The sequence below is a fragment of the Caloenas nicobarica genome, chromosome 7 (assembly GCF_036013445.1).
Source record: "Caloenas nicobarica isolate bCalNic1 chromosome 7, bCalNic1.hap1, whole genome shotgun sequence".
NCBI classification, from domain to species: Eukaryota; Metazoa; Chordata; class Aves; order Columbiformes; family Columbidae; genus Caloenas; species Caloenas nicobarica.
In genome coordinates, this window is record NC_088251.1 from 17,696,401 (window position 1) to 17,722,869 (window position 26,469).

Below are 26,469 nucleotides of genomic sequence, written 5' to 3' on the forward strand. Positions count from 1 at the left end.
TACATTTTTAAAATTAAAACTCTTTTAATCAGAAATTGAAACCACAAAAGAAAGGTTAAATTATCAATTATTGCCATCTGTTACTAATTCAAAATAGTGCATTAAGATAACAGTTTACTAATAAACCAATGTCTACATATGTACAGATGTGCATACAAACAATTTGCATCCCCTGCAATCCAAATTTATTAAAATGTTTCATTGGTTTATTAACAAGATGAGCTACACAGCTCAGATAAATATACTCAAAATCTAAATGAAGCCATTTAAAAGGTTTTCAAGAGAACACCCGATCAATGTGTTAACATTACATCCATGGTGCTGTTACATGGTTTCTTTCCATAGTTTGGATCTTCTTAAGAGCAAAATCCTGAAACACACAAGAAAAAAAAAATTGTCTTTTAACCCCACTAGACAAAAGTATAATTATACAAACTTTCACCAAAATTAAAATGCATACATATCTAATTTCTTAAAAATGCTCGTGAGTCCAGCAATCTGTTACTTGTAATGATAATGCCAATTACATTGCTCTGTAGTTTATAATTCCACATTTTCAACTCAGAACAAAATAGGAATTCGTCCAACCTGTTACATCTGTCCTAAGCATTTTAATACTTTGGCAAACCAGGTACTGGATAGATCAGTGATAAAGGAGTTATTTATTTACTTTAATGAGCTTCAAATTATTTGCTTTTTACTAATTTAAGAATGTCTTTCAACCAAATAAGAATCTCCTGACATCTGAAGCTTCTAGTGGCAAAAGTAAATTAGCTGAAGGAATATACCACTCTTTAATTCACACTTTTTCCTTCTGGTAAATGCCAACAGCAGCTTCAGCTTTCAACTCTACTAACATGACATTGTATTGTATTTACAAGAAGTCTCACTGTGATATCCACACTCCCATTGCATAACTTAAAACAATTTGAGCTATTACTCTGAGATGTTAAGTTTATCATAGCCTGATCCATCCATATCTGGAAAGGAGCTACCATCAGAAATGCAGTGTAAGTTACTACCTAAAAACTCATCATTTCCTAGGTTTCTTTTTGCCTTAAAGAGCCAGTATACAAACAACAGATTTTTTTTTTTTTTTTCCCATCAAGATAAGTTTTGTACACCTATTAATCTTTGGGGGGAACTTAATTTGAATACAGTATTAATTTAAAAAGCTAAAGAAAAATCTTTGGGGTAAAAACCAAACCAAACAAACAAAACACAGGCAGAGTACGCACAATTAGAAACAGATGCAAGCCTGTTCTTGCAGCAGCTATTAACGCCAGTCAGAATTTTACCATGATAACAACAGAATGCGGGTCAATATAGACAACTGAAGTTGGCTTTTTTTTGCTACTAATTCTGTAGCTCTTAATAGCAGAAATAAAATGAAAGTGGCACGGCTTCCAATCCACACATAAGAAATTAAGTGAATTTTGTAAGAGATTCTGATACAAAGCTTTCAATATTTTTTTTTCCAGTTTAGCTTACAGTCCCTCCCTCATTCCCAAATGTACTTGCTTTGCAGGAACTTTGCCTTAATGATACGGGAGAATTCAGAATCATCTAACACTATAGTAATTACAGGTCCTGATCACAGTAAGGGGAAAACGCAAATTGCTGGCTTTAAGTTTCATTTATATTTTGGTGCTGGGCTCATAAAGATAAACTCTGGCATAATCCTCAATAAAAAGAAGACAGCATTAAGGACCTGAGCTACTGTTTTTCATTCACAAAGAGTATAGAACTCACACAGTCTTATCAGACACTGCACTCAACACCTAACGTTTGAATATAAATTAGAATAGCAGACAAAGAATGCAGCATTCGGTGCAACTTAGTAGATTTGATATTTCTATAAAAAACTAGTGGCAGCATGATCAACTTTTAAATTAAGGTTAGGAAGTCAAAGAATGTTTAAGGCTGAACTTTCAAAAGACATTCTAGACATTCTGAGCTTTTATTTTTAAATTACACTATCCGTTCTATATTCTGTGGAAAAACAGACATCCTATTATATAAAAGTTCTGAGATATTTGAAAAAGTTATATCATAAATTATGAATAAATGAATATATTCAATTTTTCTTTTTGGTTTATACTTTCTTGCAAAGATTCACAATACATTTATTGCCTTGCAAGCCTCATATAGTGTAGAAATAATAGAAACACAGATTCCACCATGCTGAATCAGACCAGTACTTGAACTCGACCAACATCTGGATTTTACAGTGAGATAGTACTTTCTCTGGGTTTGACAGAAATGCAAGGAACCACTGTAACACACACCTCTCAAGGTCAGAGCACAACAGCTGCATATCTACACTTTATCTTAAATTTAATTTAAAAATGTCCCTAATCATCTCATTATTTTGTTTTCTTATCTTCAGAAATTTACATTCTTGTTGTACGTCATTTGAAGAGCAGTGAATGCAGCATTCAGGAAAAGTGTAATCAATTTATATAATGACATTGTTTCTTTTCTCTCCTACCCTTTATGCAATCATGCACATCATCCACAAAAGAGAATTTCATTTGCATTTATGATGTCTCTTAGTCTTGACTGCCTTAAATCTCACCTGCCTCTTATATTGTCTCCGAATTCTCGTTCGAGACAAAACTTTTATTTTCGGTGTTGTCAGGCACTTTTTCCCAGGTCACTAATCAGTATTTTGAATACCACCCACCTTTGCAGATCTTTCAGGTACCCTGTTATCAGCCTATCTACTTTACAACATGGCAATATTTTACACTCTGTTTATAGATCAGTTGCACAGGTAACAGAGCCACAAGAGCTGACTGTGCTCATCTGTTCTGACTTTCCTTATAATACACAAAAGTTCCTTCAGTCAATCCCAGTTTATTCTAACTTGTCATTTAGAAAAGCCTTTAATCTTGATTTACAGATTTCAGTGATGAAGAGCATACGACAGCTCTTGGTAAACTGTTCCAAAGGTTAATAACCTTTGGAGTTAAACAAATGGCTATTTATTTCTGCTCTGAATGTGTCCAGTTTAAAGTTCCATTCGCTTTAATTTGTTATTCCTATGTTTGCAAGTTCCCATTGCTGGTGTGGGCAAGCACAGACTTTACTCAGATCAGCTTTTAACCTCTTTCTGATGAGAAAAGATCAAGGTCTTTGAAGCACTCACTAGAGGACACATTTTACAAACTTTCAATCATTTTCTCTGCTCTTCTTTGAAAACTCTAAGTCATGCTTGGTACTCTTTCCAGTTATGATTAACATTAAACATGACATAGCAAACAGACCTGTGTCAAGCACAACAGTCTCATATGAGTCTGTAAATTCATCTTTGGCATCCTTGGTTTATGCATCCAAGAATCACATTAACTCTTTTGGCCACAGCATTACATTGGGATTTCACATTCCGCTGACTCACCAGTCAAATCTTCTGTAGGTATCATGTCTTCCAGAATGCGAGAAGTGGGGAAACGACAGGTACACCACTGTTTTGTTTGTCCTAAATATCCTGATCTGTCGTCTTCATTTTTTACTATTCTCCACTCTGGGTGTGATCTTTATCGGTAAGTATATGATGTTTTCCTCTAGATCACTGATTAAAGTAGCATAAATTACCATTTGGCCTTTTCTCGTACACTTGAGGATAAGAGAGCTAATCTGTATCTTTCCCTGTGCTGGAAGCTCATCCTGCCTATATGACTCAAGATAGGGTCATATTTCCAGTATGAGGGATGTGTCCCTCTTCCACAACCCTTTGTGAAGTGGTTGGCATGAGGACCTGTGAAAAAGGGTCTGCTATAAGGGATCCTTTCCAAGACTTCTGATTTTCTTTAAAAGCCTTTTATGAAGAAAGGCATAGAATTCCGATTAAAGAGACACAACTTCTTTTTACAGTAACTATGAAGTTTATCCTTACTATGTTTACTCATGCTACATTGATTTAATTGTTTTATGACTTCCTCTAATTATTGTTTCAGCTGATGTGATATGCCACATAATAACCTATACACCTTAGCTCTCCTTCAGATAATGGAAGTAAATTTTGGAAATAACTACAAGCTCCAGTTTTCAAAAGATAATATGATAACTACTAAGTAAAAAACTTCATGCATTTGCTATTTAATGAGCAAGAGACTCCCAGTGCTTTAGCCATTAAACCCTAAAATAAAATTCTTCAGAAAAAGATGTTCTTACCATTATGAACGATAACTCTGTATTTTCTTTCCAAGCAGAGGTCTACCTGTCTTTGTCTGACAATTTTCTGTGCCTCTGGAGGCAATCCCTTGGGGTCCCGGGAGAACACAAAGGAATAGCTATCAGCACAGGTGCCATCTTCATTTAGTTGGCGGCAGGAGTAATGAAGAGCATACGTATCATAATCTGTGTCTACTACCCAGTGATCATCATCTGGAAAAACCCAAAGCAAAGAAGAAAAGGTGTTAGAGACACAAGAAAAAATAGTACATCTAAAGAAATTGCTGCCATAACTCTGTAAAGAAAATAATATGACAAAGATTGGTATGAATGATAACAGATTAGCTCTTAGTTTATCACTGTGTTCAGTATTTAATTCCATATTGGGGGGGAAGTTGTGTTTGGTTTTTTGTTTGTTTGTTTGTTTTGGTTTGTTAAAAAAATAAAATAAAATAAGCATATTTGTCATGGACAGTGATGGAGAGAAAAGGAAATGGTTGGTACCACTTCTTCTCTAACATGGGCACAGAACACGAGCAGTATGTTAATAAATGCCTTATAAATCCATACCTGAACATCATTATATGTGGCAACAGACACAAAAAAGAACTGTGTATTACAGTAGCTACCACGAAACAGAAATAAAGTTTTCCTATTTTAACCAAAAAAGGGGAACAGTCAGACAGAAAATAGTTTTAAGAAAATTAAAACAAAAACTAAAAACAACAAACGACAGAGAAGCTAGATGTGCTGTTGGTCATCGTAGTCATGCTCCAGATTACTCAATATGGCAACTGTTTTCCTACCAGGGATGTTGCTTAAACTGTGTTTTTAAGGAAAAGGATTATCATGCAGTGTCCATCTGTTAGAAGTGTATTTGCTACAAGCTCTATCAAACCCTCTCCTCAAAACATGGTTACAATTTCAGATAATTCTTCACTATTTAGCTAGGTCATCTGATAAATACTTGGTTGCACTGATACTTTGTGCTCACAGAAGTGAACCTAGGTGTTTGCAGTGAAAAGTGTAAGCTCTGCTGGAGCATAAGATCCTCTCTTGCACTACGAGCTGGTGAAGGCAACGCTAAGTTCTCTTCCCTATCTCTTATGCAGGTGGGGACCACAGTTTTTAGAAAAATAAAGTCTGGGGTCAGCTAGCAATCTGAAGTATCCATGAAAACGTCATTCAGCAGCATGCCATGAAGAGATTTGGCAACAATTCAAGAGCAATTGACATCCAAAGCATTCTTTGTAACTGTGTTTTTGGAGAGAACAGAACTCCAATCACTTCCAAATTCCACCTACTTCTCCTGGAAACAATCCACGGAAATGTCTTGAGCTACAAGTGTCTGAATCTCTACTTGGATCAAAAAAATATTTTTGCATAGGGTGTGACACATGATAGGAAAATATGAATACATATGTATACTGGATCATATTTGTTTCTTAAAACAGATAAATCCCTACATTTACAGACACAAGACTAAGCAAAATAACAATTGCAAAATCCTCTTCCCTCAACCAAGTCTGACGTTAGGCTTTTCAGAGGGAACAGAAGCATCTGGTGACTGAGTTCTGAACTAAAACATGACCTAATATACTTCATCTGCCTTTAATTTCTTTCCAAACAGTGACCTTTGATTATATTGCTGGGTAACGAACAAAAGAAATATGAAGGTTTATAAAGGCCTGGTCTTCACTTGTTTAAAGAAAGCCAACCAGCTGTTCCATATAAAAAATCGTGATTACCTTGTTCACATTAAGGTTTTCCAGTATGATAGTTATTACATGTTTTAAGTGTGCTTAAGAAATTCAACACTACTTTTTCCTTCCCCTGCATGGACATATAACATAACTAGGCTCCCAAGTTGTTCTACATCTTTATAGCTAAATACTCACTTCCTTTCTGCAGAAAAGAGGCAACACCCCAGTACTTCATCTTGAACTTGGCAGGATCCTCTGTGTCAGTGAAAGAGCCAATCATGTCAGCACAGACATCCCAATTACTGCAGCCAGAGAGAAAGAAAACATCACATTTAAACTTAGCAGCACAGATTCAGTGTGACTGTGTGACTAGCACAGGGACAGCAGGTAGGATTAGAGCACCGGTAAGTGAAGCAGAAGCTTAGTGAAATGGAATAAGAGGAAGACTGCAAACAACTTACTTGAAGAGTCTGACCCTGCCCTTTGCAGTGGCAGTCATTTGTCCATTCTCATCTACAGCAAACTCAGCTACCACGTTGTCCTGAAGAAACAGCCCCTCAGGATCTTTTTTTGCCATGGCATACCAGATGCCACTGTACTGCAAGGACATGAGAAAGGCTGCAGTTAGACCTAGGAGTATGGAAAACACTACAGACATTACAAACTAGGGGAGGTGACAGAGGGGAGGACATGCAGATCTTTGACACCATGTCTCAAAGTTGTACCTAAGAAACAAATCTAGCTTTTCCAACAGCAGAAACCCACCAATATACCCTAGCGCAGCCAGGGTTTCTGAAAGAATTGACGTTTTTTGGTGTATTTTTTTCCTATCTGCAGTTCTCTAGTATTTAGAATACAAAACTTGGTGAAAGATGATAACGGCTAGCAGATATTGCTAGAGCTATGTATAAATGTTTTTTTCCTTGCCATGATGTCTGAAAACACCAGAGTATCAATTTTTCATAGAAACGAACAAGTCACTGCACTCTCTTTCTCTTTAGACCATACAGTTTGAGGCCAGTCCACTAAACCTCAGTTTCTGCAGTATTCCTTTATCAGATGTATCAATATCCAGCATCTGTGGAGGTGTAGGCAGTATCACACACTTCTGCCGTTTCTCAGTATTGCACTCTCTGACTGAGTGAAAACATGAACACGATGCTACTGAATGCCAGCAGCTGTAGCCCGGGAAGAGGAGTTAGGCAAGAAATCACAGATCCAAGAAAGAAAGAAAATTTACCCTGGTCTTGTCGAAGTTCTCCTTGACTTTGAAGCTGCTTACTCGGCAGTCCCGCTCGGCCGTGCTGCTGCCCAGCAAGGCCAGTGCCAGCAGCAGCAAGTAGGACAGAGGTCTCTCCATGTGGGCCATCCTGTCCCTGCAGGAACAGCAAACAGACAGAGAATAGCATCAGAAACAGGCTCTGACACACAAGCAGGGAAGGGAGGAAGGCTGCCCTGACAGGTCCCCAGGGCATCGTGCAGCTTTCCCTGATGCATGTGCAGGCAGGACACCCTGTTGTCCCCAGCCCACCACAGCAGGGTCCCTTACAGACAGTGCTCGTCCCTGTAGCCTCTTGGAGCCCAAGTGTTGATTTGATGGCAGCGGCAGGGCCAACAGACAGGGAGGGCTTTATGTAGTCCTGGGGCTTTCGCAACCCCCTGAGGTACAAAGCCAGCATTGGAGGGGGCGTAGGAAGGCAGGCTGATGCATGCTGAAGGCTGGGGCTCCCTTCACAACAGCCTCTTGCGTAACACCCATGAGCTCAGGTGGTCTTTGACCCTGACCCATAGCCAAGCAGGCGCTAGGAGAAAATGCCTCTCTTTGCTTTTCCTAACCCAAAGGCAGAGCTCACATCTGGGGGAAGGGGTGTGCATATGTGTGGGGAGAACAAAGGAAAAGAGCGGCACTTCATCTTTGCACGAGGGAGAGTAAGCTGCCTGCACCTCCTCTGTGGTTTTACTCACTACAGTACAAAGTTCTTCTTACCCAATGTGCTCAACCAAGTTACAAGGTGCAGACTTATTTCCTCCACCTCCTTCCCGAATTCCTTTCCCCTCTTCCCCTGATAAGCAGTGGCAAACATCATACTTGCAAGTTTCTGCTAATGTTTCTGCAAGCCTGTTTGTGCCAGAACCTCTTCAGATCCTCATATGACTGGTTTCCTCTTGCTTCCCAAAGGCTGGCTCAGTTGCTAAACGATCCATGATCAGCTCCCAGAGACAGGAACCAGGGCCCTGTGAATCTTCAGGAAGGCATCACCTTTGTGTGGTACTGCAAAGGTGGCAGGACATACGTGTGGCCTGCAAATACCTGAGTGCATGTATGCACCACACCAGGCCCCTTTGACATCAGTTTTAAATCAGAGCTTACAGAATTTCTATTCTGTTTTTGGCAAACTGTTTTCAGTTATATAAACCATTATTGTTTTCTCCTGTCCAGGCAAGTTTTGCTGCCTCTCCGTCAATATTTGTTCTATAGTTTCAACATCTTTAGGAAGCATTAGAGAAAACCTGTTAATTATTTTCTAGACAGGTAACCAGAGCAGGAGAGGAATGATTGTTACCAAGAGAACTAATTCACCTACTTTTTTCACCCCTTAGTTTTGAAAGAACAAAGGCAGAAGCCTGTTAGTTGGAAGGTCTGTGTTCATTACTTAAAGAACTAAGCAAAAATATAATTTAAATATGGAGATACCAATGTAGTATAAAAAAATACTCCAATAGTAGCTGAGGTACAGAACTAAACCAATTTATTTGGCATGGCTTTTCCCAGAAATTTACTTCAGCCTTCTATTCCTTTCATATACTCAGAAAAATATTAAATTCTTGCTTTTGCTGCCCTTTGCAATCTTTTTCATATGTAATGTGAACAGCGGCACAGTCTTTTTGATCTATCTGGCATTCTTTCTTTTCTACTTTCTGTTGGAGCTTTTTTGCATAGAGAGTACGTGTTTGTTCACTTTCTGAAACTTCAAATCCTCAGGGATGTTCCAAGTCTGCTCTGAAGCCTTTCCTTCCCCGGATAACATCAGACACTAAAAATTCCACTATGTTTAACACTAAGCTTCTATTTGGAGTAAACAACATGTTTAACACAGGTAACAAGAAAGGTTGAGGCATATTAATTGTCCTAAAATTTTAAACAGTAGTCTTTCAATAACCCAACATTTCCATTTTTAAACCGAGATTTTCAAGTTTGCTAATTCCCACAGAGACTGAAGAGAAACAGCAATAAATATATCCCTCTGGTGGATTTAGAACCTTGCTCCAGCCCCTGGCAATGGCGATGCCAGTTATATACATGCATTTTCACAAAACTTTTACAAAATACTCACTAGTCTTAATATATGAATTCATCACACTTAGAAGATCAAAATCAACATGGATTTTCTTTGTTCAGTGTCCCACATGACTGATAGTAAGAAGAAGGATTATAGCTAAATTTATAACTTTTAAATCTATTACTTTCTTGAATATAAAAGAAAATAATTATTTATTTATTCTCTGCCAATTTGCAAAACATTATTATTTCTCCTAAGTTTCTTCTCTTCAAAAATCTGTATACTGCTTTATATTCTCAGAGAGGTTCTTTCAGGATCAAACCTATTCCTATAAAATTTTGTCAATAATGTAATTTTCCATGAAAATTCTATGGCAGAGGTTTTCAAATGAGTCCTACAGTTACTCATCCAAATGAAACAAAACCTGATGAGATACGGTCACCTCTGAAAATCTAAGTGAGTAGTCTCATTATACTTACTGCATGTTGTCCTCAGCACTTTTACAGACAAGAGACCAATCCTGGCTTCACTGAAACAAAAATTTACTTCTGTTAATAATTTTAAATAAGATCAGTTCTAAATAAATGCAAGAGCCGTTACAGTCTCTTAAATTAGTCTGAGGTTGTAAACAAATAAGAAACATGTAGTTTTGTATTAGTCATGACACAACATTTCTTTAATTGTGTGCTTCCACTGATCTCTGCAATGCTGGGCAGCTCATATCCGGTGCTGACGCCTGGCAGAGATTTAGTAATTATAACTTTTCTTTCATCCAGCTCCTCAACTCTGGGATTTGTACAAAGTCTAGGCAATGCCTGAGAAAACTCTTCTTTTGAACTGTTGTCATGGTGGATTTGTGCGGGGTGCAACTACAGTGAAGTCACACCAGTATTTCCCAGTCAGATTTCAACAACTGCAGCAGAGGACCTAGACAAGTCTGTACAATTCAAAGGTTACATAGTAAAATTTTGGCTCTATGCCTCTTCCAGTTTAGCTGTACTTCCAAACTCTGCCTACCTGAGACACAGTTCACATTAATGAAATCCTTTCACAAATACAGCTAAAGCACTTCTTTGGCTCAATGAGACAAGTGTTTCAGGCAAAAAGGCCCCTCTGTGGTCAGTTACATCTAGATCGGGAGCATACTGGAGGAGGGATGGAAGCTTGCTGGCAGACTAGCATCATTATGGCAATTCAAGGGTGAATTTTTTCTCAGTCCTAACAGATGTGGCTATGCCAGCACAACTATGTAAACTCATAAACAGTGTAAACTTTGCCTCAGTTAATCATCATTTGGATTGACTTGGGCTATGGGTTCAGTTGAGAAATGATGCCAGCAAGTGATCATAGATCTTTGAAACCTGGATATTACCCCTTGCAGATTTGTACTTCTCATGCAAACAGAAAGAAACAGAATTTGGGTCAGGATTTCAATTGACTCTGACAGCAAGGTGCATAGATCAAGTCAATGGCATCGAAAGATTGCTGGGTTTTGAGAAAGCTCAGATGATCAAATTTAAAAGAATTAGTAAAATACTGATAACACACAAACATGCAAATAATCTCTATTGCAAAGCATACATTTACAAAACTTGTGCTAAACTCAACACCAAGTGTGATAAATGTCATATATAACTTCCCATTCCAATGTTTGAGGCTGGCAGCATGTTTTGACTACTATAGAAAGTTTTTTACAAGTTGGTACATATTTTTTGGAACTGTATTTAGCTGAAGGGGAAAAAAGTCTTGTACAATTGAATTTTGTCAAGAGGTTGAAAAGGGGCTAACTTCAGGCAGTGATACTGTGATTGAAATGTTTTCTGCATTAATAGCTTGTAAAAATCAGCAAGATTTTCCATTACAAATAGCAATAGGAAATACACAGAAAAGGTCAAATTTTCAAAGGAAATGGCAGAAAAAAGCTTTCATTGTAGGAGTTACTTTAGTTTCATTTATGACTTTACAATAAAATGGAAGAAACGAGAGTCAAATTACTTTTTAAGAGATTTTTAACACTGCAACATTGAAGCTTTAAATATTAAAAGAACTAGCAATTTATTTGTGGTCACAAGAGTAAGTCTAGCTCTTAGGAGAAAGCTGGCTCAGAGAACTGGTAACAGAAAATGGAGCATCCATTTCCAGCCAGACTGCATATAGATTGAAAGACTTTTTGCTGTCGTCTTCTGCTTATTTATGTATAGAGTGCCATTCACAAACAAGGGTATCCATTAAACTCTTAGAGGCAGATTTTGCAGAGGGATGAATGACTGCTGTGTGCACAGTGGATCCAAGTGTAGCCACTGCCCTGTGCGACCAGGCTCAGATTAAGAAGCGACATCAAATGGCAGGAGCTGAGCCAAGAACCTCCATGTACTTTGTAAGGGACAACTATGTACGCTGTCACCATCACAACTGTTCCTCTTGGTGGCACTCTGAGTACAGGGGTCAAGGACAGAACGGAATTGAAAACATTGCCCTTTGCACCATGCCAGCCTGTGTGCTACCTGTTTTTGTAATTTAATGATGTGACAATCTGCTTACTTAAGGAGTAAATTTACATTGAAATCTTTATAAACAGTAAGCAAACCTAGTTTAAAATGGTACCTTTATTCTCTTTGGCAAAACTTTGTGAGGATCGTGATTCTGAATTGAAATGTTTTTTCTAGATGTATTATTAAAATGGAAACAACTTGAAACAAAGATGTAAAGTTTACCAACAAGTTGGACAGCCTGGTGAGGAGAGCTTTAAACTACAAATGATGAAAGACGTGGACATACTGGAGTTAGTGGAGCAAAGAGCCATGAAGATCATTGGGCAATAAGAGAATCTGACCAAAGGAGAGGCTGAGAGAGCTGGGACTGTTCAGAATGAAAAGGGCTCCAGGGAATCTCATCAAGTGCATAAACATTGGGCAGGAGGGTATGAAGAAGACAGAGTCAGACCCTTCTCAGCAGTGCTTAGTAATATTCTCAGTAATAAATAATGGTCAGGTAACCTAAGATCTCCAGGGAGTAAATGTGAGAGTGGATGAGATTAAAAGGCTGCTGTCCTCTGCCCAGTTTGTATACTAAAATTCATGCTGACCAACCAAGAATCCCATGCTCATGGTCAAAGCATCTGGCAACCCAGGTTAACTCCTTCGTGCTAGACTGGCCATTTACTTCAGGAACTCTGCCCTAGAAGCTAAAATCTCTGTTGACTACCCAGTTAACGGTAGTTTTAAGGGACCATGAATATTTGCAGCTGTATGGAAAAACCAGCTAACTTACTATCTTCAGAAAAGGGACAGAAAATTATTTTAAAAGAAATGTAAAAGTTGAGGTTGTTTATGAATGTCCTCAAACCATAACAGATCAGTGACACAAAAAAATTTCAGTGCCAAAAAACTGTCTATGTTAGGAGCAAATAGGACCTGTTGTAAATACCTACAGAATCCATTCACACAACATAATCATTCAGAAAAAAAAAATATTTCTGAATATTAATTTCTTGGATTATACATATGAATCTCCAATGTCCAGACAGTGGTCATGAAAATGTCCACATCAAAAGCCAAGTGATTGAAATAAACACATTTGATCTGTTTCTTCAGAAAAAATTAACTGAGTGAGCCACAGTAACTGCTGTTGAGATGGACAGAGACAGTCAGATACAAACACTGAGCTGAACTGGGAAACCTCATAAATACCTTTGACATTTACATGCTGCTTGAATCTATTTAAATAACCATGTCCGTCACTTATCCTTCTTAGGAGTTTCCATGTCTCAGAAGGGCTCAGGAATGGTCTACTACTAAGAACTACTCTATAAATAATTTGATTTCTGTAGTAACTGTAGACGTCAGAGGCAAATGACGTCATATCTATTAAAATCACAAAGCACACAGATTTCTGGTATTCTCTGAAATTAAAACAGTTGGAAAAATATTGCACCCAGCTCATTGTGTTTTAAATCACACCACCTTAGCGTGGAAAATAATCAAAGTCAAATGCAGATTATTTTTGCCTTTAAAAGTGCAGTGAAAATGGCTGTGTGAGGTTAGCCTCCAGTGTTAAACCTCCATGCATATAATGGGTCTTATATTAAAATGTATTTTCTTAATAGGTGATCTTATTAAAAACTTTCTAGGAAAGATGATAGCAAAATCACATTTGAAAGTGCCAGACATGTGAAAGATTTTTTCAGTAGTTTCTTACAATAAATTTAAACATAAATGAGAATTAGCATTACTAAATATAAGATGTTCAATAGCGTGGAAAATGAGAGTAAAGGAGACAGAACAGAAAAGAAATGTCTTGTTCCAGCAGGGAAAATCTAAAATTCATTACAACGCTAGTGCTCCAAAATGTTTAAATGGTCTAATTTACAAAAGCCATTAAAATACTAGCAAGAGAAAAAAAAAAAAAATCATCAGTATAAATACACTATATTTTCCTAACTCTAAAGCAAGGACTTCCATAAATGTAAGGTACATTTATACCAAACTACATTTTAATTTCTATCAAATCACTTCGACTTCTTGGTTTGCCTTAATACTCCTGGTTAATCAACATGTACATAGAGTTCACAATAAAACATAACGTGACTAATATAGCAATTGTTGGAAAAAAACCATCTTAATTGTCTTCCAAACATAAACTTCATAAAGAACTTCCTTTCATGACCTTTCACAAACACTTTATAGAGCAAAAAGGCAATTGTGAGTCTAAATTAAGAAAAAAATGGTTTGATGATATAAGAATTATTATAGGACAACTCAGCTACATCTGAAATATTTTGTTACAAAGAAAGACTTATCACCTCATAGTAGAGCCTAATAAAGATATGATATTTATTTGTTATCTCAAAGTAAAAATAGTGTAATTTACCATTTGTAAAAACAGTTGGACATAAGGGAGATTTGGTGGAACTGTGATAAGCATTTTAGGTGGTCTTGCATATTGGAAAAAATGGATATAAAAATGAACTTACAAAAATGTTAACCCAACACCTCCAAAGAAAACAATGTAACTCTGTCAGGATGCCTCTGTTCACTCACTCTCTCCCTCCAGACAGTGACAGCCTGTTCTATTTCATAGAATTAATGTAATCACTATATAAAGAACAACTAATGTTTGTAAAGCTGGTTTCTTACATGTGATTAACATGAATGTGCAAATTTTATGCAAAAGATAATTTTCTAGAATGTTTAAACTGGGCATGAGATGGATCCTCTATTGACCTTTTCTACTTGAAAGAAACTAGTATGTAGAATGTTCCAAAGTCAGTCAGAAAATGACTGAGCAAGTCATGCAACAAAACGTTACTATTCCTTCACACAATTTCATTGGAGCTCTTCAACATCCGCTTTTTAAATGAATAGCATGAAAGTTATTGAGCTACAAATGAGGAACATGACAGATGAAGAGAAATAATGTAACTCTATGTAAATACATATAAAATTATTTTCAAGTCTCTATTGCTTTTATACATATTGATCAAATTATGAAAAAAACCCTATTTGAAATCTAAGATATATGTGCATTTCTTTTGCTGTTTTCTTGTGAACCACACATGTGCACAGTGGTAATAACTTCTTGCTGTGCTGCAGTTGCACAGTCCTGCCACAAAGTTCATATCATCAGTTCACACCTGTAAGAAGATCCTGCAACCTCATCTGAAGATCCTGCAACCTCATCCACCCACCAGTGAGGGTCCTGTGCGCCCCCCTAGGCTGCGAGGGGTGAGTAGCCCAGCCGGAGAAAAGGACCCAGGCCAGAATGTGTCCATACTGTGCTGATTTTCACATACGTTTTTAAATCCTCATGGCAACTGCAGTCTGGCAAAAACTAATGTCTTACACAGAATTCGATATCACAGTCAGAGGGAAAACTAACGTACTGAGTTAGTGCCGTTACAGACCAATCACTGACCTGTTCTTTGTGCACGAGATGATCAGATCAGTGTCAGTTGCCTATGTTGATTTTTTTAGACCTGTTGATAAAAATGGATGTTGACATACTGTGGCCTCTGACAGACAAAGTTGTACTTTGACAATTACTCTTTTCAAATTAAGAATTGCCAAAGGGTATATGGTCTATTTTCTTCATTTTAAGAAACTCTTTCTGGTCTCTGATCAATATGGATGCCACAAATAGAAATAAGATGAATTGTATTGCAGCCCTAATGCTGCACTGAAATTCAGATCGGTTTCAATGAACACAGATCATTTGCTGTCATAGTTGGCATTCAACTTAAACTCAGTCTTCTCACCCACATAGCCCTGGGGTGTTTGATCCTAAAATTCAACACAATTTTCATCATTCCTTTTGCATCCATCTGAATAATGCTGAACTTACGATTGCAGGAAACTTCACACATGTTATAAAGATACAACCAGACTCAAGGGTCTCTCTTGGCCCACTATCTTACAGTTATTACCATTTTTGTGCTATCTAAGAAAGCAGAGATCTCCCACTTCTTCTTCAGAAGGCATAGAAGAAACTACATTTCTTTCAGGACCCTGTCCAGTTACTCATGCTTATAGAGTAAAAATTTTACTGTCTCCTGAACTCAATTTGAATTCAAGCCATTTTCTGATTTTATTCTTTCTTTTAGACTACTTTTGAAAAAAGTTATATATAAGTCATATCTGGCTGTGCTGAGTCAAATTCTAATTGTTTTATGCCATCTTCACCCGGGTGAATCACTTGAGCAAGCTCAGACTTTTGTAAGGTCTTCAAGATTTCACCAGTTTTATGCATATATGGCTTCACAATTGCTTACTTTTAGTAATCCAATTTCTATCATCTCCTGGCTATCTCCAGGCAAGCTAAATTTTGCAATTTTAAAATTTTCTCAGTAACATTCTGTGTTCCTCCCCTTAAGTACCTCCCACAAATACACGTGTGTACGTCTGTGCACGTGTATAACGTGGGCTAAGCATCTAAGTGGAATTCCTCATATTAACTTTCAACGGGAACTCTTGTGTGTGTGGTACAACATACATACTGTGAATGAAGGAGATAACATACAGGTATACATATCTACACATCAGACAATTTTTATAAGGTCTAAGAATTAATTGGTTAGTTTAAAATGCTAAAATGATTCTCTTAGGATTTAGGAGCTAAGAATGCTCAGGGGTTTAGTGTCCTGACATCTCTTTAATTAGCAGTCTCCAAGATCTCACACTAAGAAGATGCTAAGCCAGTGCCTTCTGTCATATCTCAAGAGTTTCAGAAGGCTTGGAAGCCACAGAGGAAGGTAAATGTACTATGCCTGTGAGCTATACAATATGTACAAAGTACCGTTTTCTTATTAGTATCAAGTTAGGACTTCTTGCTACCACTCCTGCTTTGATGGTGATGCAGCTCTAAAAGAAATCCTAAGAACAATCCAGCAAAAATGGGCGAAGTAAATAAAGATGCCGTTGAAAAATACTTGGAGAACAACCCCCAGTTTGCCAAGGAGTATTTCGACCGAAAAATGAGGGCAGAAGTGCTGGGAAGTATTTTCAAAGTGAGCCCTGGAGATGTGAAGGAAGGAGTCAGCTTCAAAGACATGTCCCGTCTGGAGGAATGTGACATACTATTTGAGCTGCTAACAGAAATCCAGGATGAAGGAGGCAATATGGAAAAGATAGTGCACAAGGGCCTGCAGAGGCTGGCACAGCTGCTGGCAGCTGACCGATGTAGTATGTTTATTTGTCGATCCCGAAATGGTATTCCAGAGGTAGCCACCAGGCTTCTCAATGTCACTCCAACTTCCAGATTTGAGGACAATTTGGTGAATCCAGACAATGAGACTGTTTTTCCTCTGGACATCGGGATAGCAGGATGGGTTGCTCATACCAAGAAGTTTTTTAATGTACCTGATGTGAAAAAGGTAAGTGCCTTCTCTTGGGGAATGGATTTCGGTGCATTGCTTACTCATCTTCCTGCATAGGGCTTGTGGTACAGAGTCACTCTTCAAAAACATCCCAGAGACAGACATTCAGACCAAAAGTATAAGGAAAGCAGCAGCAGAGTTTGCTTAAAATCCAGTAGAACCACATCATGTAGCCTAGTGACGTATTTCCAGTATCCTTGCACAATAGTTGCACTGTAATTTACTATAATAAAGGAGGAGAATATTAGATTAATAGAGACCAATTGAGTACTTGTGTTTCTGTTGAACAAAACAGGCTCCTATTCTCTTTTCCAGTCCAGGCTTGCAAGTGTTCTCTCTTATCACTCCATGCTGCCATATTTGCACCTCTGAATACAATTAATTTGCAGCTTTTGTCATTAGGATGCTTCCTTCTAAGTAGGTGAATGAAGCCAGATGAAGATTATGTCAATGTTCAGCTTCAAGTCTGTCTTCGAATTTAAGATGTCTTCAATTTCTGAGTATGACCAATCCAGGGCTTTTGTTCAGAACCGTCTATAGAAGAAGATTAATGAGTCAGAACTGCTCTAACATTTTCAAAGTTCCTGTTAAATTCACACAGAATCACCTTCTTTAGTTATGGCGCTGATAAGGGTTATTACAAATCTTAATTAAAATGATGAGTGACATAACAGAAATTAAACGTGCATGAATAAGAACTGCTTTTAAAACTGCACTGAAATACAAGGGGAAACATAAGTATGCTTTGTTGTAGATTTCTTTAAAAACAGCTAACCTTATATTATCAAATGGTAACACATTCGTCTCTTTTTAGTCTTATGTGGAAAAGCTCAGCATAATCAAGTGGTGCTAAGATAATTATGCAAGATGACAACCTGGATTCTTAGTATTTCCTATACAGTCAATTTAAAACTCAGGGCCATTTCAGAGGTGGAAACCACCTCAGTGTCCTAAACCTGATATAAATAATAAAAAACCTTTATACGTTGCAATTATTTATGCTTTCCAGGAGGTAAACAAAAAGTAATACATTTTATCATCTTAAAAGCTGGCAGGCATAAAGCAATAATGGACTGCTTTTACAGCTCAGAAACAAATGAAAATGTATATATATGTAAAAACAACATTCCAATACATAGTAAACCACCTCAGATGTACGTAGTAATCACAGGAGCAAACAGAAGAATGACTGATCTGAGAAAACAAATCAGTTGATTTTTAACTGACCACTAAGATGCTTTCTTCGGTGGCTGTTGTTCTGACAAGAAGCATCTGATTTACTGCCTCTTACCACCACATGGGGAGATTGGAGGATAATCCTTCTAAGTTCTAAAGGCTGATTACATGAGAAAAGATCAGGCGGATCAAGAAAGATGTGCCTTCTATCAGACACCGCACTGCTCCTTAATATCATGATATGAGAGGTGCCCAGAGCAGGGCTGCCCAAGTCTTTCTGCGTATGAAATTGGGTATGTTCAGAATTTTGTGACAAATGTAATTTGAACATACTTAAATAAGAAAACCTGTCTGTCCATCTAATCCATGTCAGCTGAATATCTGTCCAGCTGTTATTCAGTCAGTCTAAGGTAATATTTACTTCGGTATCCATTTACTCTCTTAGGATTACTGAGGTCCATGCCATTGGGCCCACACTTAAAAATGCAGTTAAACCATGGTGTCATTAATCCACATTTGGTGACTAAATGTCATCAGAACATTGACATTTTTATAAGCTAATTGCAAGACTCTCAGAGATGTCTCTGGGACCAAGATTTTGTTATTTAAAAACAACCCTCAAAATTGTCGCCATTTCCATTCTAATTGTGAAAAATGTCAAGTGTCCAAATCCACACTCCTCACACAGGCAAAGCTCCCACTAATGTCACCAGAATCTTTATCTCCGTGAGGAACCCAGAACCACAGCTTTAGTCAGTGACATTCAAGGAACATAATTAGCCCACAGCAGCAGAAATAGGCAGCCACTGAAGTCTTTATCATGTTTTTGAAATTATCATTATTTTTCAGATCACTTTGTATGCGCTTCAGTCAAACTAGATTGTCTGCTACCCAAATCCTGAGCAAAAAATGACAAGCAGAGTTAAACCAGAGAGGAATTTTGCCCCTACTGCCTTGTCAAATACAAAATGCACAATGAATAATTCTAGATGGCTATAGTACTTTAAAGATGTCATGTCTAACCATTTTCTATTGTTGTCACAATCCATATTCAAACAGTATAGTGGTTTTTAAGTCTGAAGTACATGACAACATTGACAAACCCACAGTGAGACATTTTCATGCTTCAGTCACCACCCCTTTATAACAAGAGTGAATGTAACAAAAGATCACAACAGCAATATTAATTGAAAAAAAGCAAGACTCCACTTTTAGTGCTGGTAGCCAGTTCTTTAGGGATTATCTCCTTCTTCAATCTGGAAAGGTACCAATAAACGTGAGGAAGCTCCTCATCCTGACTAATGCTTCAGAAAAGAAAAGCAAATGAAAAGATACAGACCTTCCGTAATTAACTTAGTAGCCAGAACAGCTCCCCCCGGCTCCAAGATTACGAACCTGTTGCCTGTGAGAGCTAATAGTGTCTAATCCAGGATTTAATAGTAGTGAGAAACAGGAGGCCAGGCAGGACCACTACCCTAATAGTTTTCCTCACATTATTACCAGGGTCTGGCAGAGTATGTGACTCACATATTCCAAAGTAAAATAACAGACTGCATAAAATTTGATATCTCCATTAATGATCTTTAAGTATTAACCTATAACACAGACCACATGATAAAAAGGAGTACAATTACCTTACATCTTTTGCTAATGCATTATTTCCAAATAAGACTAAGAAATAAAAACGTTAAACAAGGAGCATGTCTTGTGGGGAAACAAAATCTCACATGCTCAGCCTGTAAGAACCAATAATAAAGACTATATATATATATATTTGCTTTAATCTATCATGTATTTAAATTGTTGCATTATCCCTTTTAATTCAGAGATATTTGAAGACAAAGATTTAACTGAGGATTGGAAACTCAAGAAATAATATTCCTGGTTATAGCAGAGTATAAAATTATATAAATGGTGAAAAAATGCTTCAAAAGAAGTGAAGGCTTTTGGATTAGATCCATAAAGGGACTCAAATGTTCTGATAATGAAATAACAAACCCTCATTTTTAGAAATCCTGCACAGGAATCCACAATCCCCGATGAAGTGAAGAAACAACAGAGTGTGGAGAGATTCTGGTGCTTCCAAGTCAGATTAAGCAGCCAGAGCAGTGATCATTGTGGCACCTAATTTAACCACTGGAATCCTATGATACAAAACAACTTAAATACACCTTCAAGTTGCAAGCACTAGTGTCATGCCTTTGTAAACTGATCCAGTTTCTGTTTGCATGAGGGTTTTTTTTGTTTGTTTTGTTTTCCCCTTTTTTTCTCTGGGAGCTCTATGCCTCTTTAATGCAAAGGTGGGAGAGACTTTATTTCCAGGCCTGTCTGAAGCGACAGGAGTTTCAGATTCATGGAATGTGTCAGTTCCTTGACTCCAGGCTGTCTGAGCCTGGAACAAGGAAGAAGAGACACTCCATCCCTTTTATTGAATCTACACCAAATTGTAAAATAAATGAAGGATTATTTGAAGAGGGGAGAGAAAAGTGCAAAGAAAAGCATGGGTTTGCAGCTCAGTGGTTCAGACTCCCATGTGGCATCAAGGAGACCCAGACATCAAACTTTGTCCAGCTGCTGTGTGTAAACTGTTGCTCTGGAAACACAGCAGTGGTCCTTGGACCAGACAGTAGTCTTAGACTCCCTCCTAGGGCAAGAAGACTTTGCTGGAATCAGGTGAATCCATGTCAAAAATATGAAACAGTGGGAAAGCACAGGAGAGCACGAGATGGTCAATGACACTACTGGCTGGCCTGAAAATGGAAAGAATGGAGTCACTTTGTGGTGGAGCTGGTAGCAGGGCAGTCGCTAATAAGGTGTCTCAGTTCTTAACTCATGTTCTGCTAGAGCCCCAACAATGTGATCTTGGAGAAGAAACCCAAATATCCAACATATTGACAAGGCAGAGTATGTTAAAAAAAGGTTTGAAAGCCAGAGGAAGATTGTTAGAGTAATTTTAGAGGGAAGTTCTTGAGAAACAAACTCAAGAGTTATTAAGATGAGAAGAAATGAGAGCAAAGATATACAACACTACAGAAGTACTGCCTTCCTGAATATCTAGAAAGTAATGAGAACTGAAAGAAACAATCCTAAGAAACTAAAAATGGGGAAAAAAATTGAGAGGTAGACTTCTACCTGGGAAGAACTTGCATTGTAAATATTAATGTCTGCTCCTCCATTTTATCTTATCATCTTGATAATAAAAAACAGATTGCCATAAACTCACACTCAGTATGGTAAATATTAACTGGAAGAATGGAAATGTGTTCCAATTTGATATAAAGACAAAGATTTAGTTGAATTACAAGAAAATATTTTAACACAGGAACAAATTTCTATTAATCATGCCCTCCACAAGAATAACCCAAACCTTTCTTTCCTTGAATTAACTTACGTTAAAACAGGAAAGCTTCCAAAATGGTAAACAAAGAAGAACATTAAAAATTATAATTAAAAGCTCCCTTTTAGCCTAATATTCTTTTTTAATGTGAAAAAAAAATTTATAACAATATAATACAGATTTGATTTTAAAAACTTGCAGAATAGCCGCTACATACATCAAATGACAAGCAGACATTTCAGTGACACGACTGAAAAGATCAACCCCCAAATGTTGTTAAATATATGTCCATTTCTACTTGATTCAGTTTCAAAACTCTAGTGATCTTGAAATACCAAAGTCAATTTGTTCTGCAACGCTAGTAAGTTACATGCCAAGATGTAGTTGTTCTGCATCCCTGACAATACATGATTATTTGAGTGTGGCCTAACGAGTGGCCAACTCATTTAGCTAATTGGTTTTGGTTTTGAATCAGGCTGATGACATTTTTGTAGCTGATGGTAGGTGCTTTCTGTTTTCCATTCATCCTCAATTACATCACTATGAAACAAAAACATTTGTGAGTTGAAATTAGGACAGGCAGAAATAGAAGATGAAGTGATGCAGCACACCAATACCACCTACTTAGTGGTAAAAATATTGTTTGAGAAATCTGAGCCAAGGCAAGACAATCAGTGGGAGAACAAAATAGCAGGAATAGGAGAAAATACTTCAGGGTTATCAGAAAGAAAACCAGAAACATGCAAAGATGGTACTAAGAAATGTGTGACAGTGATCAGAGTATGACACCAGCTCCTGATGTCAGGGATTCCTGTGGTTCCTGTTCCAGCAGTGCTCCAGACCCACTCCTGGTCATCACACATGGAAAGGATGATGCACTTTGAGCAGTCTGAGCTCATTTGTCTAACCCAGAACCTCCAGCCCAACATGAGCAAAGTAGTCATAACTGCAAGGGGTCCCAGAAAGGCATTTATTCGCCTGCGCTTTGTAAGAGGAAAGAGGTGGAGGAAAATAGGCATCTGCTATCTTGGCATTATCACCTCAGCTGCAGGATTAAGTCTTATCACCTTTCCTTTACTGTGATATTTGATGAACTTCACCAGACTCAAAATGGATCGGTAGGCTGCACAGTAAGTGCTGACATGTCACTCCGAGACAGCACAAGAAGGAAGGAACAGTAAGAGTTTTTAGAATGAGAGTAATTGTGATGGTGATGTGAAAACCAAGGTATAAATGTCTTCTGTGGGACATGAAGAAAACAGCATCATGCTGCTTCCTATCAAGGCCTTCAGTCAGGGAAGCAAAGGTTTATGGGAAAGTCGCATTTCCTAACATTCAAATATGTGATGAAGATGCTGATGGTGTACCAAATTAAAAGCAATTGGTAATAAACAAGTATACTGGAGATCTGAGAAGCCTCGGTACTAACAACTTTGAGCTGCTGTTCCTATTACCTCAAATGAACCAGAGCAGTGAATCTTTACCCTGACGAGCCAAACAGGGCAGAGGGATCCTTGTTCCCTTATACTTTCATTTTGAGATACTTCTCACACTTCTCCATTTCTCTATCTTTCCTGCATTTGTATAAATTACATACTTTTGCATGTGCAATGGAAACCAAATCAACAAGGGATACACTACCTCATCACTTACAATAGTTTCTGCATTTTCTGATCAAATTTACACTCAACAAATAATTTATACTGCAGACTTTGACCTGGCATTTCCAATAGTGTCAAACTCACTTGCCTCAGACTGCATTTTGTCATTAATCCAATCAGAAATGCTCAAGGCTTAGCTCAGTGTTCTGGAGCAGAGTGTAGCAAATCCTAAGATAACATTATGAATTAGGAGATGTATTTTCTTTATTAAATACTGAGTCAATGAACATTAGAATGATGGTCTCATTGACTTTTAAGCTTGGCATAGAACAAAGCCTGTGAAAGGTTAGAAATTTTTGCAGTGCTCTTTTTCATAGTTTGCTTGAAGAATTGTGGGATATCTAAAAAACATCCAATGAAGGAGAATTCATCATGAAAGAAGTAAGGCCTTTAAAAACTGGTAAAAGGAAGCATAGGGGAACATATCACTTGCAAGAAAGGAACTGAGATCTCCAGAGAGAGACATAAAATAAGAGACACAAGACAGTTCCTTCCTCTGGGCAGTCCATGAATAAGAATCTTTCATAAACAATAAAGAAACATTGCTTTTTTTTTTTTTTAAACCAAACTACATAATTGTAAAGTATTATCTGCTTTTAAATTAACTTTCTTCTTGAAATGCCTGTGGTTCCCAGGGGAGTGAATTTTTCTCTTTTGTATTTATTTTACCTTATTACAGACATGAACTTATAGTCATGTAGCTATAATTCAGAATCAGATGTGATACAGTCTCAGTAAGCAAGTTCATTTGTAACTGCCATATGAGGAAAATAAACATTATTTTTAGAAAGAATGGCCCTATTTTTCCCTTTCACAGAGGTATAATCACACTGGTTTCACAACAGTGACTTCTGATTTTGTAAATTCCACTGCTAGCTATAAGATGGAAATTAGGCTTATAAAACTTAAAGGAATTGAAAAGTTGAGGCTAAATGATCTAAACATAGAGCATTATATTGATATTTCATTGGCAAGAGGATTATAATAACAATGTATAGTAGCATTGGTAAGTTACAGTGAGATAAAACTTGTGTCATGGTCTAGAAAATCAAGAAACATGAATTAGCTACTAATTTGAAGTGTATAGGTTAGATCCATAGTAGCCTGCCAAACCCCTCTCCAGTTACATTCTATCACATATTACAGAAAGATGAACACAAAGAAGCATCCTGAGTTTCCACTCCAGTATGCTGGTGCCAGCTTAGTGCATGTTGTACACCCTAGCATGTATCTACAGAACTGATCGTTGAGCTGATCATGGAGCTAGTGGAAGATGCTTGCAAATGTACTACAGTTAGGGAGTTAACAACAGATCACCTTTCCCTAATTTTTTTTTTAAAGCCTATTTTATCATTTAACTGAGAGCTAAGTTCAAGCCTTGCTCTGAAAGACGGCTGGGTTCAGAAGATCAGGCTTAAATAGACTGTCCACGTTCATATATTCATGGCAGCACCAAGGTGCTCTTCTGGCTCTGGTGCAGCAGAGCATGTTTCTGGCTTATTTGTCTATGAACATGATTTTCCAGACATTGTGAGAAGTGATTTTCTTTGAAAACAAAAGAAGCTTATGTTTTCAAGAGAAAATATTTTAAAACCTTGGCTTCAAAACTTCTAGCAATTATGTGCAAAATAGCCAATAACAAAAAGCCTAAATCTAAGCACCAGTTTTTGCTGGTATATGCAAATCAGGTGTGATAGGACTCTGCATATGCTGTGGGCAGGCTGCCAGTGTGTTATGAGGCATTTCTATCTTTCTGCATTGCACTATCTAGGCAGAACTTAGAATGGCTTGTTACTGAACATTTTGGTTATTAACACAGGCTTGTATTCTTTAAAATTTTCCTGTCCTCTGCAAAAACTGTAAGACCGAAGTGCTTCTTCTGAACACTTCTAACCACCACTTCTCGTACCTTCAGTTATTAAACAAATTAAGACTCAGCAGCTATGTCCTGCTGATTCAGCTCACTTTGTGTATACAGGTCCCTTTTAAGTATTTAGAAATCCAGAAATATCTGAAATTTTGATTTATTCCCTCATAACAGCATACAACATTCTAAAACCAGGAACTTGGGCCTCACCATTATGCTAGATGCTCTTGATGAGGCAGAGGGACACCAAAACAGGGTCAAATTCTCTATTTATTTTATTTTGAAGATTTACTTTATTTTTAATGGCTAAGATAGTCAGAGATTCAGTCTACATTCTCAGGGTTGTATATGCTATAGATTGATTCAACATATAACAGAAACAATTGCTAAAGAAGGAAGAGAGGAATAAAGAAATTAAGAGGAAAGACCCAAATAGTAGACAAATAATTTTAGTTCTTGCATCTCCTAGCCTTTTCATGCTTGATTTTACAACCTAGAAAACATTTGTATGTTTATTTTTTTGTTTGCTTGGTCATTTAGGTATCTTTGTGTATAATTTATGAAAGCAGAAATTCCATTATGTGGCATCCTGGAACATTCTCCAGCCCATCAGCAAGGAAGAGACCTTGAGATCCACCACGCAGATCTTGGGTGCCTAAGCTAACACAGTAGTTAACAGCAGTAAGACATATCAGCTCTGTGGGTGGACATGCACTAACAAGTCCATCACTTTATAAGTGGGTTCACAAATATTTGCTAACAGCAGGGGATTGGTAAGGTTTGGGAATCTTGGTTCCAGGTGGATGTCCCTAAAACAGCACCCCTTCGGTCTCCCTCTAGCCAGTTGCCATTCCTACCCATAGTGTTATAATGTAGTCTGACCTTCCCTGGTTACCAGGCCACTCGCCATCTCCTGACATTGCCATTTATCACCGACCGCTCATCACTTTGAGAAATCAGAAGCAGACCTATTAAAGGAAATTCAGGGAGAATCTGCCATTGACTGTAGACCAGAACTTGAGTGCTCCTGTCTCTGAAGAAGTAGTTGGAGCACTGAATTGTTAGAAGTGGCAGATGCAAGGGGATGGAGAAGGCTCAATGAAGACAGAGTCTGGCTGTTTTACATGCTTAGTAGAACCATGTCACTTCTCAGTATGGACATTTTGACAGATTTCAATTCCCCAACTCATAACTCAGCTGATTTAGATGTATTATCATAAGAACATCTCAGAACACCACCACTCCTGACCAACAGATTTCCCTGATAAATTTAAAACCTCTTTTCTAAATTAAAGAGAGCACCAAAGCATTTCAAAGAAAACACCAAGAATTTCTTTGATGTGAGGGAATGAAACAGTCTTCTTTGAAACAGGAACCAGCTTCCCAGTATTTGTTACA

The 26,469-nt window shown here is 37.6% G+C and overlaps 2 protein-coding genes across 2 annotated transcripts in view; one reads left to right on the forward strand and one right to left on the reverse strand.

Moving 5' to 3' along the window:
- Window positions 1–47: 47 nt before the first annotated feature.
- On the reverse strand, window positions 48–7,668 carry RBP4 (retinol binding protein 4). The gene is given in 7 exon segments (XM_065639271.1): window positions 48–370; window positions 4,177–4,389; window positions 6,075–6,181; window positions 6,341–6,477; window positions 7,120–7,255; window positions 7,429–7,607; window positions 7,609–7,668. Coding segments are annotated over 7 exon segments (846 nt in total). The 3' UTR covers window positions 48–356.
- An 8,879-nt stretch (window positions 7,669–16,547) lies between these two features.
- PDE6C (phosphodiesterase 6C) overlaps window positions 16,548–26,469 on the forward strand; it is a 29,176-nt gene continuing 19,254 nt past the window's right edge. The window contains exon 1 of the mRNA XM_065639084.1: window positions 16,548–17,027. Within this exon, the coding sequence (XP_065495156.1) occupies window positions 16,548–17,027 (480 nt within the window). The remainder of the gene's footprint in view (window positions 17,028–26,469) is intronic.